The sequence below is a fragment of the Centropristis striata genome, chromosome 9 (assembly GCF_030273125.1).
Source record: "Centropristis striata isolate RG_2023a ecotype Rhode Island chromosome 9, C.striata_1.0, whole genome shotgun sequence".
NCBI classification, from domain to species: Eukaryota; Metazoa; Chordata; class Actinopteri; order Perciformes; family Serranidae; genus Centropristis; species Centropristis striata.
Genome location: NC_081525.1, coordinates 9,398,956 through 9,413,419, shown reverse-complemented (window position 1 = coordinate 9,413,419; position 14,464 = coordinate 9,398,956). Strand labels below are relative to the sequence as shown.

The 14,464-nt window shown below is 37.9% G+C and overlaps 1 protein-coding gene across 1 annotated transcript in view; it reads left to right on the top strand.

Moving 5' to 3' along the window:
• The window catches only part of LOC131977424 (epidermal growth factor receptor substrate 15-like 1), a 46,928-nt gene that overhangs the window by 19,275 nt on the left and 13,189 nt on the right, over positions 1–14,464 (top strand). The window contains exons 14-20 of the mRNA XM_059340718.1: positions 5,396–5,468; positions 6,069–6,230; positions 6,457–6,654; positions 7,631–7,795; positions 9,170–9,275; positions 11,624–11,674; positions 13,162–13,298. Of these exons, the coding sequence (XP_059196701.1) occupies positions 5,396–5,468; positions 6,069–6,230; positions 6,457–6,654; positions 7,631–7,795; positions 9,170–9,275; positions 11,624–11,674; positions 13,162–13,298 (892 nt within the window). The remainder of the gene's footprint in view (positions 1–5,395; positions 5,469–6,068; positions 6,231–6,456; positions 6,655–7,630; positions 7,796–9,169; positions 9,276–11,623; positions 11,675–13,161; positions 13,299–14,464) is intronic.

The window sequence follows — 14,464 nt, the reverse complement described above, 5'->3', positions numbered from 1 at the left end:
CAGACGCGCAATTTGTAAATCAGATACATGAAGACAGCATCAAAGTACAGGGTTGACGCGGGGTTTTAAAAGGTTGTAAATGAAATAAGCCAAAAATAAGGCCAGTAAAAAAGTAATAAACGTCTTCTGACGAGGTATTACATTTTTGAACAATCCGCGGCTAAGTGCCAGCAGCAGCACCGCCCAAAAGACCGCAACGGGACCCACAGACAGCAAACATTGCGAGCTGAGGCTGTGGTTACAGTTGGAAGTAGTTGCAAGTTACCTCTTGAAATTGTGATGAACTTTTTACTTTTACTTTACTTTTGACTTTTTACACAAGTCCTTTTATTAAACTTTTCTGTTTTTAACTTTTTTAAACCTTCGTCATTTTGTGCCCCTTCATTGAGAAAGAATGTGTAGCGGTGGAGAAGTGGTGTGTGCTCTCCCTGCACATAACAACAGTTATGTACAGTACTTGAGTAAATGTACTTGGTAACATTCCACCACTGGTAGTTACTATGCAGACATCATTAGACCTTCCTGGGTGCCGGTTAGATATTTAATCCTGCCTTTGGATCACCAGAACTCATTTACTGATTGACCTATAAACAGACCTCTCATAGAGCAGTTTATCAGCTGATCGGTTGCAGATCATCCTTATTCCTTTCCCAAAAAACCATTATCAGACAGAATGCATTCAATATAATATCACAGAATTATTTTAAATAGGCCCACCTTCCTCTAGACAGCTTGGTCTAATTGCTTTAAATATGGTAAACATTCTGCAGCCCCTCAGTGTCATTTGATTTAACCTGTATTGTTGATCTTACTTAATTTTTTTATATAGAAATCACACCAACCAAAATGAGCTTGACTGAGCCATGTATTAGCATGAGCCATGGGATGGCCTCATTAACCAACATGGCTCAGTGGGCCCTTGGTTACCCCAAGTGTGGGTGTAGTGGCAAACGTAGATCTTAATTCTAAAGCCACTCAATTTATTAGCAGTAGGCTGGTACAGCTGGCTCGACTCGTATGTTACTGTTTTGTGTTCCTCAATAACTCACAAACCACCGGAGTCAGGTCGTAGTTTCGTTGGTTTATTTCTCGTTGCTGAATCCAGGTATTTCCAACAATACACACATCATTCCAAGCTTCTCTTGGTTTTCACAACGGTCCACAAACATCAGGAAGTAACTGTAACATCTGAAAAGAACGGTAACATCTGAAAGTGACGTTCAAAAAACCTTTTTTCCCTGTACCTCTTAGCACTCTGCTAATCCACCTTTTTTACCTTTTAGCAAGTCCTTCAGAATAATAATGTGCATGAGCAGCGCCTACTTCAGGTGCTGTGGTAAATTTGACAACTATATAATAAAAAGCAATAATGTCATAACACAACCAAAATCAATATAAAACACGCTGTAATCTACAGTAAAAATCTCAACTTTCTTTAACATAATATTGGCTCCTACAGTGGGTATTGACAGAGCGCTTCTGTGTCTGTGAGACTTAACACTGGTGGATAATTGTATGCATTTAATGGAATTTATAGATTGTCCCTTCCAAAAGCATTTACATGCTAAGATAGGGGACACAGCTACAGAGCTGTGGACAGCTGCAGAACATGCAGCCCACAGCATGCTCTGTAAAAAATATGGTCCAGACATTTTTCTGTGGTAAAATACACACTTTATAAGGAATCATGCACTATCAAACATAGATGAGTTTCACTTCTCATCTTGGCTTTGTCTCATCCTCCCGCCTTCTTCCTTTCATCGATCCATTCATCCAGGCACCTAGCCAACAATCCACTCTTTTTTTTGATGTGTGTATTTTATCAAATTTTTGTTTGTTCACTACTTATTCTCCATGCTGCGTCAGCACTCTTGCCTTTACCCAGTGGAATATTCTCAGGTAAACACACCAGCTACGGTACATAGTACAACACGGTATACACAACACGGTACAACAGTTATCTACTCTGACACGCACAGAATAAGCAGTTCTCCCTCCTACTTGTCCGCAGTAGGCTTCACCTATCTTCAGATTTGCTTATTTTTGTCTATGGAAGAATTATCCTATCTAAACAAGAGTATTTATAGTATATAAAATATATTGAGCTAATATAAAATTAGAAAAAATCTTAACTAAGATAACTCTTTTTAGGATTACTTAAGATTAATTATGAATAAATATGCTGGCGTCTTAAATAGGTGAGGATTCAAATAGCTGGCTAATATGGTAAATTAGAGTATTTTTAAGAGAGAAGCAGTTTTACAAACAGACCATATACCAGGCTCAAGGCGGCATCCGACATTTGATTGGTCCACACTCTAGCTGTCTCCCTATTGGCCGGTAAAACACATTATGTTAAGTGCAGGGAGGGACATTCTTTTGTCTGAGCAGATATCTCAACTTGAGAGGACGTGCTTGTTCTGAGTGTGTGTACATACGTTTTGAGAACTTTATTTTTATTAATTAATTTATTTATTTATTAAGATCCCCATTAGCCATCAAACAGGACACAATTGAAATACATAGTAAAAGCAAACAGAGTAACAATTAGAATCTAGAATCTCTGGCAGTTATTAGAAAAAACTACAATATTATATTCAATAATTTACCAAAAAGTGGAATACCGATTACAATTCAAAGAAATTATTAAAAACCGTTTTTAAAACATACAAAATCAATACTTGGCTTATGAAACAGAAAAACAAAAGCTAACAAACACAGCAAAACAAAAACAAAAAACAACACTTTAGATCTGAGCGCGCACAGGACATTTGAATGCGAGCAAAATGTTTGTGTCCAAGAAGGAGAAATGTGAGCACAAGCATGTGATTTTTGAGTTCAAGCAAACATTTTAAAAGAAAGCAGCAGAAATCTGAGTGCGAGCACAAAATGTGAGCATAAGGAGAATAAATCTGAGCACGAGAAGGAGCTGTGTCACTGAAAAGGAATAAAATCATGCTTTCAAACTGAAAATCTACGCTCTTGAATAAAGATAGGATATTTCTTCCATATTTGTCACCTTGATGCCTGCAGTCAAGATACTGAATTTGGTAAAGGATAGGTCCACAATGTTTCAAGTCTGTCTCAAAACAATAGCCGGGTGCCCCTATGAACAATGAAAGAAATTTTGCTTGCTGTAGTCATTTCTGCTTTTCATACTGGAACTAAAGACATAAGTTCCCTACGCGGCTTTAAAGATGCTGTACAAGACATTCAGACCATTAATATAGCATTAACAAATATCTGCAATCTAAAGATATAGTGAAGTAATGGTGACCTCAGCAGAGAAATGAGTGTGATGAGCAAGGTTATTATGGTTAATGAAAACTAATGAAATAACGAAAACTAGAATTGAAAAAGATTTTCGTTAACTGAAATAAAATAAAAAACTAGAATAAAAAAACAACTAACTGAAACTATATTTTGCGGATACAAAACTAACTAAAATTATAGTGAAAATGTCCTTAGTTTTTCTTTGTCAACTTTTTTCATACGTAAACCTTTTTGGTTGATTTGAAATTTATTTCATCCATTTGGTTTTATGACTTAATAAACTTATTGGGGCTGAGATGGATAAGACAAAGGAAATAATACATTTATTGCGACCTTATTGAATCTCGCACCCAACAAATACCCCATTGCAAAAAAAATTACACTAAAACTAAGCATTTTCCAAAAAATAAAAACTAATTAAAACTAGCAAACTTACTCTAAAAACTCATTAAAACTAACTGAATTTGAAAACAAAAATTGACAATGAAATTAAAACTAAAACTAATGAAAAAACCAAAACTATTCTAACCTTGGTGATGAGCTGGGAATAAGAACGAGAAGGCAATCCATGCTCAGACACTGAAACATAGATATTCTCTGAATGTCATGAACAGCACTTAGTATATGTTTACCGGCTTCTGATTTTCCCCTTTTAGTTATCCAACAAGAAACACATTCATACAGAAAGTCTCAGAGCCAGAAAATGCTGTTGAGATGCTTTGAATATTCTGTTGTCTATCGTCTGTACCATGCTATTTAATTTAGTCTGGTTAGCCAGATTAGCCAAGCTTAATGATTTGTGTCTAAAAGTATATCAGCATTGTTCAGTTGATATCAGGTTTATCTGTATGTACCAGTGATTCTGAAAGTCGGGATATGGTACTCTGACGATTTCTGAATTTAGGCTGCATTTATTTCATGATTCATCTTTAATCAATAATGACTTGATTACTCAAATAAGCTTAGAATATTATCTGTGGAATTTATTTTTGTACAGAAGGAGGACTATGGATTTGGTCCCCATCACATTCAAAGTGGATCTTTAAAAGGTCACTATAAAAAAAGGAGCAGGAAAAAAGCTATTTCATTATTCATTTGGGCACTTTTGGGCACACATAATTATGAAACTATCCTTAAAGGGATCTGTCTGAAACCCAGTGTATTTGCAGAGCATAGTTGCACACAAACATGTAGGGATATTCGTTCACCTCATACTCAAAGGAAATTGTGCTGCTCCATAGATGTAATGCAGGATTTTCCTCAGATGGAGTCAAATGCTGTGTATTTGACACCGAGTCCACAGAATAAATCTGTGTCAACAGACATACCGTAGTTTTATTTGATCAACTTGTTAGCCCCACTTAATATTTTTCCTATAGCATTAATAATCTTTTTTTTAAATTTCTTTAAAAAGAAAGCAGTTCTTTGCAAATAAACTCAAAATTCTTAAGATTTTAGGAAATGCATGCACTTTTTATGCCTCCACGCCAGTGATAACCATGGCCAGAGCCATGTTTTACATCCATCTGTCCCTTTCTTGGTAATGCAATATTTCAGGAACGCCTTCAGTGTATTTATTTAAATTTGGCACCAATGTCCACTTGGACTCAAGGATGAACTCATTTGATTTTTGCTGTCAGATGTCAAAGTCACTGTGACTTCACAAAGCAAGTTTTTGGACATAACTCAAGAATTCACACGTTAATTATGACAAATACAATTAATAGATTTTATTAGGTTAAATTAAAAGTCTTCACTACATACATGAGTTTGAACAGACATGGATGAAAACTGCATATTGACTGGCTGGCGAAGGTGGTAATTCCGGTTTCAAAAAAATAAATTACACATTTAATTAGTTATAGCCCTTCTAATTACTTTTAATACATAAATATTTAGAAAAACACACTCATTTCTTTGAGTTCACACACAATTTTTTTTATTTCTGACATTGTGGATTTTATAGAATCCCAATTCAGTGTCTTGCTACTCATTACATGTTAATGCCTGTATAGAGCAGGGGTCTGTTATTTGATTCTTTTTTTATTTCTTTCCTTCTTTTTATAATATAATTATACTTGTCTGTGCCCTTGTGTGCTTATGTGTTTTGCGTATGTGTCAGGGAGAAATACACACTGGAGCAGGACATCAGGGAGACAGAGGAGGCCATCAGACACAAGACTGCAGAGGTGCAGGTGAGGTGGTCAATCAGCTGCAGGATTAATTCATGGATTTGGTTCATGTGGACTGCTTACAACTTTCTTTTTTATCTTTCCATTTGAACATAAATGTAAAATAGGTAATGGTCTCTCTTTGCCCTGCAAATACAAATACATACAGTGTTTCTAAAGTGTGTGTGTGTATATAGTGCACTAAATGGCTTGGTTTTACCTGACCGTTAGTTATGCCTCTGTGCTGGCAACAGCAGTGCCAGAAACATTATATAGTCAGGTTGCTAATAATTAGGCCTGGATGGTATTACAGTATACCAGTGTATTTAGAAATACTGGCAGTGTGATTTTGGGGTTATCAACCTTATGTATATTTTAGAATGTGTCTAATAAAATGAATTAATTAATTCACCTTGAAGTGGCAGTGATGGTATGGATCTTCTGTGCTGCCAAGTAGAAGATGTGTATGAAGCATCCAGGTTTTTGCATTTGTCGCATACAACCGAGACAATAATTACATTTTGGGGGGGGGTTTGGTCGTTTGTTTTTTATGTGATGGACACCTAACCTTGGCACATGATACTTTATTGATGTTCATAGGTTTTTATGATTTATGCTCCTCAGGAGATGCAGAATGACCTAGACAGAGAAACAGCCAGCCTGCAAGAGCTGGAGGCTCAGAAACAAGATGCCCAGGACCGGCTGGAGGAGATGGACCAGCAGAAACATAAATTGGAAGACATGCTTAACGAAGTCCGCATCAAGTGCCAGGAAGAGTCTCAGATGGTAAAGCAAGAGCGAAAGAACAAGGAGATAAGGGAGAACCTGTAAAAAAGGCAGACAGACCCTGTGATGCATTGCAGTAGCTTTGCTACTAATCATTAGTGATGAAAACTCAATTATTAAATGTATAATGTGTTACTTTTGATATATGTGATTTTCAAACAGGGCTATATTTTATATATTTATATGCATAAACACATGTACTTACTTCATTCTTTACTGCCTCCAGATCTCAACCCTCCAGAGTCAGATTCACTCCCAGGAGTCGGATTTGCAGAGCCAGGAAGAAGAGCTGAGCCGGGCCAAGGCCGACCTGGGCCGACTGCAGCAGGAGGAGAACCAGCTGGAGCAGAGTCTGGCTGCTGGCAAGATCCAACTGGAGACCATCATAAAGTCTCTGAAGGCCACGCAGGACGAGATCAACCAGGTATAATCTACTGCTTTATCACTACTGATGTCAGTTTATGGTCCCCCTCACTGCAAAAAAGCCAACTTGTATTTTTTGGCCTAAAACAGTGATTTAAGTTGGTAAAACCTGGAAATATAAATTACTGACATTTAGGGTATTAATGTAAGTTAGCACAACAAAGGAAGCCAGTTGTCTGCTCAAAACAAGTTGGTGAGTTGTTGTTACTTATATCTTTAAGTTGGGGTTCAAAACAAGGGACAATAGTTCTGCTAACTCTTATTTCTTTGTTGTGAAATTCTGTCATTAGCGAAAGCTAGCGGCTAACTGAAGCTAGCGGCTAACTGATGCTAGCGGCTAACTGATGCTAGCGGCTAACTGACGCTGCTTGTTACAGCTACAAGAGTAGCCATTAGCGTATCAATGCTAACTCAAAATTGTGGTCACAACATTAGCTGACATTTCATAGCGGCGCTACAATCGTGCCAGAGAAATTCAGAGTTGAGCAAACTCAAAAACAAAACTAACTAAAATATTTAGTTTAATTGTCCAACTTAAAATTTTATCGAAGTTTGTTGCCTTTTTTTGCAGTGCTGCTATGCTGTGGCAATATATTTAAGCCATTGAAGTAATGTGTACATATTTGTAAGCTTGTGTGGGTTGTCTTCCTTTAAAGTCATTATTCTATGAACCTTTTGCCTTGATTCCATAAAATGATACAATACTGAAACAATATAAATATATTCTGAAAAGATACTGTCATTTTTCATGTCAGTTTCACGCCTGTTGGTATTGTGACTGTGGGTTTAGGTCTGTTCAACCCCAGCAGGTGGTCAGTAGTAAGCTACACATATCAGAGACATCCAAAAAAAGCTTTCCAAAGCAAGAAGACTGTGCAAGATGATATCCACTTAAACGTCACTGAACTGTGTGTGTGTGTGTGTGTGTGTGTGTGTGTGTGTGTGTGTGTGTGTGTGTGTGTGTGTGTGTCCTGCAGGCTCGTAGTAAGTTGTCTCAGATTCAGGACAGCCAACAGGAAGTGTCTAAAAGCATTGAGCAGTACAACAGTACCTTGAACGGAACCAATGGAGGCAGTATGACCAACCTTGCTGATATGAGTGAGGGCTTCAGTGACCGAGAGAACGGAGGATTCCCAGCCATGGTAAGAGGAACACTGATCGGGATCTTGATCATAACTCTTTTTACCTCCCATGTGTGGCATAACATCTTCAAATTCTTTATAAAACTTAACATAAGCTTGTTAACAACAGTAATTGCACCGTCTAATAGCCTGTTTTAACCTTGTGTGTGTGTCTTCAGTGTTTCTATGTGTATAGTTTGGATCACACATGTTAAGAAATGAATGTGTATTTGGGATCACAGCTGGTGTGATCCAATTGCAAGACGTCTCTTATGATAACATTGTGTTTGCTAAGATAACTGTTCAGGTCTGGAAACAGGACATCACTACAAAAAGGCCAAATGGGGCAAGAAAAGAGAGCAGTCAAATGATTATATGGGTTGGAGACAAGTTATCCAAATTATCTAAACTGCTTTGTTTGGAGGTCAAACTGAAAGTGTGAGCATCTGACATGTTGCTAATAATGTGTCTTTGTACAGGAAACTGTGGGCCAAATTTGAAATGATTCATGGCATACTATATATGACATGTGATAATCCAGAGGGTTATGGGAAATTAAAAAGAGATGGAATAAGATGCATAAAGAGCACAAAATATATGTAAGCCATTGCAACTGGTAGAGAGAGTCATTCACTGTCAATACCTGTATATCGTCAAAGAAGAATACAGTCGCTAACAGGGATTTGACAGGTTAAATATTGTCAAATTCAATTTAAATCAATTCAACCCCACTGTTCATTTATATTCAGTGTTATTAGGGGTATTGTGTTCATTGATAATTGTTGATTAATTTCTCTTTCTAAGAATATAAACCTATGCCAAGTTGACAATTTATTTGGTTTGCTAAAACTATCTAATAATAATGCTAATAATGGTAATGTTAGGAATAATGTTCATTTGTATATTGTTATCTTGCATGCATATGCAATAAGGAGCAAATAGTCACTAAAGGACACGCGAACAGCAGCTCCTGCTGCACCTGTTTGATAAAGTGTTTGAGGCAAAATTTTCTGAAACCAGGCACAGAAGCCTTAGGGAATCGAGCCCCGTGCTGACATGTTGTTTGTATGTGTGTTAGGGCTGTGCTATATAATGATATCATATCAGTATTGTGATATGAGACTAGATATTATCTTATCTGATATCATGATATTCATTATATGGCATAAGAGTTGTGATTAAGTTTTTTTTAACTTTCCATTCTGTCCTAGCTCCTATATTATTTGCCTCTACCCACAAAAATCTCATTGTGTAGTATTTTTGAAGATATTTCTTAAAAAACATTGCAACTTTTGATTTTCTCCATTCCACCCAACCGTAATGTGTGTGTAAGACTGTAAAATAAAATAAGAGACACTTTGTCCATTGATTTGCTTGTATTTCTCCTTGCCACAGGAGGATCCATTCAAAGTGAAGCCATCTGTGTTCAACAATCAGCCTCAGGAGCTTCACACCGACCCCTTCCACTCTGAAGACCCCTTCAAAACAGACCCATTCAAAGGTTATAATCACTCTTTACTTTCACTATTTCTCTCTGTTTATCAATGTCCTTTTTCTGTTTTCCTCAGACATTTGTTCTCCTCTTCCTTTACTCTCCATCATTTATTTATTTGCTCTCCGTCTTTCCACTTCCCTCTTTTTTCACACATTATTACCTCTCCTCTCTTGAACCCCTGTTTGGAGCCGGTGCCTAATCTTAAACCGGTTGCCCTTGTGTTTTAACAACTAAAGAACCGGCTCTCTTACAAAAAAACAAACTCTTTGCTGGTCTTGAACCACGAACCACTTACGTTAAGGGCTGGGGGTGGGATTATCATGACCAACAAGACCAACTAAAATGTGTATCAATTATTTGATTTGATTTTTTTAACTGCAATGTGATTGATATGGGCTAGCGTCAGTGCGATAGCGTTGGTGGGATAGCGTTAGCTTACAACAATGGCTAGCCAGGAGCAACATTAGTAAACAGACTGTAGTACGCCTTGCTAAAAGAGCAGAGATGTATACAGTGACATAATGGCGTGGCTCTCTAGCTTGTGGAAAAGCAAACTGGTACTGACACAGTTCACAAGTTGAACCAACTGCTGACCAGCACCAGCCCAGCAAAAGAACTAGGTTTGCGTTTGTTCGAAAGGAGGTATTAGATATTATTAGACTACACTGCATTCCGAACGTGTTCAGAGTCAGACCCCTTCACTTTTTTCATATTTTGTTATGTTGAAGCCTCAAGCTAAAATCATCAAAATTATTTTTTCCCCTCATCAGTCTATACTCAATACACCATAATGACAAAGCAGAAACATTATTTAAAAGCCAAAACTGAAATATCATATTGACAGAATTATTCAGACCTTTGACGCTGGAAAATTAACTGCCTTCCATTTCCCCTGACCTGTTGAGACCATCTTTGAGGTGTTTCTCCACCTTGATTGGAGTTCACCTGTGTTTAATTCAATCTATTGGACATGATTTGGAAAGGCACACACCTGTCTATATAAGGTATCATAGCTGATAATATATATCAGAGCAAAAACCAAGCCATGAGATCGAAGGAGTTGCCTGCAAAGCTCAGAGACAGGATTGCGTTGAGGCACAGATCTGGGGAAGGCCACAAAACGTATTTCTGCAGCATTGAAGATCCCCAATAGTACAGTGGGCTCCATAATTATTTAATGGAAGAAGTTTGGAACAACCAGGACTCTTCCTAGAGCTGGCTGCCTGGCCAAACGGAGCAATCAGTGGAAGGACTTTGATAAGAAAGGTGACCAAGAACCTGATGGTCTCAGTGAAGGACACATGCAGGTACCTTAGAGCAGTAGTTCTCAACCTTTTGAGTCGCGACCCCCAATTTAACATGCATGTTGTCCGCGACCCCCGCTCACTGAACAGAATCTCACACGCACAGTTCATATCACCCAAAAAAGAAACAAAATGACCAAAAAAAGGAAACAAAATGACCAAAAAAGACACAAAAGTACCAAAAAAGACACAAATTGACCAAAAAAGACACAAAATGACCCCAAAAAGAAACAAAATTACCAAAAAAGACACAAAATGACTAAAAAAAAGGAAACAAAATGACCAAAAAAGACACAAATTGACCACAAAATGATCAAAAAAAGACACAAAATGACCAAAAAAGACACAAAATGGCCAAACAGACACAAAATGACAAAAAAAACAACACAAAATGACCATAAAAAGACATTAAGTGACCAAAAAGACTAAAACACATTGACACATGAACACTTTAACACAGCGGAGACAGAGCTGACTTCCAAAATGATTTGGCAACCCCCAGAAATCATCTTGCGACCCAATTGGGGTCCCGACCCCAAGGTTGAAAACAGCTGCCTTAGTGACTGTCACACCATTAGAAACAAGATTCTCTGGATGGATGAAACCATGGTTGAACTGTTTGGCCTCAATTCTAAACGTCATGTCTGGAGGAAAGCGGGCACCGCTCATCACCTGCCCAATGCCACCCCAACAGTTGGAAGCATGGTGGCAGCAGCCCTATGCTTTGGTGGTGTTTTTCTGTGGCAGGGACTGGGCAACTGATCAGGGTTGAGGGAAAGCCGGACAAAGCAAAGTACAGAGATATCCTTAATGAAAACCTGGTCCAGACCGCTCAGGATCTCAGACTGGGCCAAAGGTTCACCTTCCAACAGGACAATGATCCTAAGCACACAGCCAAGACAACAACGTCCAGGAGAGAGATAATTTCTGAATGCACTGTATGTGTTTACTGTTGTGTTTATCTTGAGTTTTTTTCTCTCTGAATGACTTCTATGTCTTCCTCTTTGTTTTCCTACTGCTCTTCCTCTCTGCTGGAATCCTGTCCTCAAGGTGACCCTTTCCAAAATGACCCTTTTGCAAAACCACCATCAACATCCGCAGGTATTTACTCTGGGAAAAGGAGCTCAGTTTCACTGCCTTAACACCTGGTCACTCCAGTCTTTGAGTTGGCAAGATATAGAGCAAAACCAGTTCATTTCAATGGCCTTGTTGCAGTCCGTCTGATCAATCACTGGGGCAAAGTAAAGCCAGTATGTGGAACTTGAGTTTATATTAAACATTGTTGCACATAAACAGTTACAGTGTTGACGGCTGATCTCCTATTTCAGCTACTTAGAAGTTTAGTACATATACATAATATTAGTATTTCATCAAATCAGTTCTTAATGTATGTTGATTTAAACGTATATATGAAATATTTACTTACTCTATTAATACCCCACCCACATATGTCTGTGCTTTAACATAAAACAAAGCATGTACCTACATCTAAGACTTTCAGATACTTGAGCAGCATAATCCAAATTTGAATATTGTCGCTAAAATATGGCTCAATAAAGCACCTGTATATTATTATCCCCCTGCCCTTTGATAAAAGTCTTGCTGATTATATTCATTTTAAGTCATAGCTCCTGTTTGCGATTCTGAAAGCATTAATTCATTGCAGATAATACATTAAATGTTGTTATATTTTTTTATTGGTTATGTCATGATAATGCTTTTTGAAAAATGAAATCACTTCTTTAATACCCTATTCGGGTCCGCTGAGGAAAAAAAACACAACAACTGTACAACACCCTGGTAAATGGTGCCTTAACGTTCAAATACATCTGTTAGAGCCATTTTGTACATTGTGGAGAAGCTGATAAATAATTCAGATTTGTAGTTCATAGTTCATAGTTCTTTATTGAGGTTGTAGGAATGCCTATTGGTTAGTAGTAATTGCACTCTTCTTATTGGCTGAGACGTGTGTAACGTCATAATTGCACACTTTGTTTTAATTAGGATTATGGAGACGAGGAGAGCACACTAGTTTTTGACCGTGCTCATAATTATTATTATTTTTTGGATTGCTGCAGTTTATTGTTTGTCATGCTCCAACGAAAGGTTTTCAATAAACCATAAGAAAGAAACTGTGGAATTTTTTCGGCTTAAGACACACGTCAACTTCATCCTCACGCTCCATAATTAAAGTGTGCGTTTTAAAGTAAAACTAGACGGAGCCACACTAACAACATCCAAGAGAGGCCTGTGCTTGTGGTGGCAGTTTTTTCTTTTGTCAGTGTCCCGCTACATATGTGAAACAGCAGTGTGTTCAACTGTGACTGCACACTTCCCTCTTCAGCAATATTGTGTAGTCTATTTTCTTCTCTACTTAGTTGAGAAAGATTAGTGACAGAATTCACCCTATATACATGGCAGTGAAACTACTCCAACTATTCCACAATACACAGCCCCTGATACAAACTAGTATCTGTCTTTTGAAATTGCTGAGCAATTCCTGGTCCTGTTGTCTGGTTAGTGAAAACTTCAAGAAAACCTACAATGACAATTTCAATGGCTGAAATGGACCATCATTTCTATTATAGATCCTTTTGGAGGAGACCCATTCAAAGAAACAGATCCGTTCAAGGCTTCATCAGAAGATTTCTTCAAGAAGACCACGAAAATAGATCCCTTCTCCACACCGGACCCCTTCAGTAAAAGCGCCACATTACCTTCCAAGGTACTTGATCCAGGTCAACTTTAGATGGCACATAGAAGTTGTTTGCATCATCTGAAAGCTGTGAACCTGAAGATTATTATTATGCTCAGTTATGTCTATTTTTGGGTTGTCCATGCTGTGATATGATTTCAAAAACTTCAAAATAATTTGAGAGATTTCTGCATTTTCGGAAATTGGATGGTGAGCACTTTTATTGTGTAAACTGCAGAGAAACCCCCTTTCTTTCAATATACATAAAGCACATCCTCTGAATGCTCTAGGTCTCTAGTTAGTGGTTGTAAAGATTAATGAGGCTGTGATTGTCATAGAGGTCACAGCAGCTCATTTTATACACTGAGCTGAAGTTTCAATAAATGCCAATAATACAATAAATTGGATACTATGGGATACTAACTTCATCATATATGAACAAAATTGAGTTCATTACATCCACAAGAGTGTCAGCTTTGCAGTGATAATCTGTGATCACACATTTATACTGCATGCATAGAACTGAGTAGTTATTACGCATCATGGGATTTGTATAAAGTGGGCATGTAAAGGGGAGATTTGTGGCTACAGACAATCTATTTTTATTCAAATGTCTTGAGGTCAGAGGTCAAGTGACCCCTTTGAAAATGGGCTTGTCATTGTTTCCCTCGCTAAAATTTAGCATAACTTTGGAGCATTTTTTGGGGCGCCTTCTGACTAGCTGGAAACACTTGGTTGGTGGATGGACTTTGGTTGTCTATTTTCAGGATATCAATATCTTCACTGTGGCATTAGGAATGTGGTTGCTACAGCCTCCAAAAGATGGGAAGATGGCAAAGGATGCCAACGTCCTCAAGAAGATGAAGACGTTAAATCAGTCAGAATTGCATCATGGGCGGTGCTAAGGGTTAGGGTTAGGGAACCAGGATGCAGCTATGACCCCATTAATTATTAAAGAGAACAACATTCATTATTGGAGGCGAGGCCCCGTTCATTCGGGAAAGGTGCTCACTGGCACATGAAGCCAAAAAAGTGAAAGTGAAATTTCCTTTAGCTTTCCCAGCTGCTTTGTCTCTTTGTCATTAACATGACCAAAGGAAATAAAGTAACTATGGATTCGACTATTCAGGAATTTTACAACCTTTAGGGCGTAATTATTTAAATAAGGGCTATCTAAGTGTTTCTACTGGGATGAT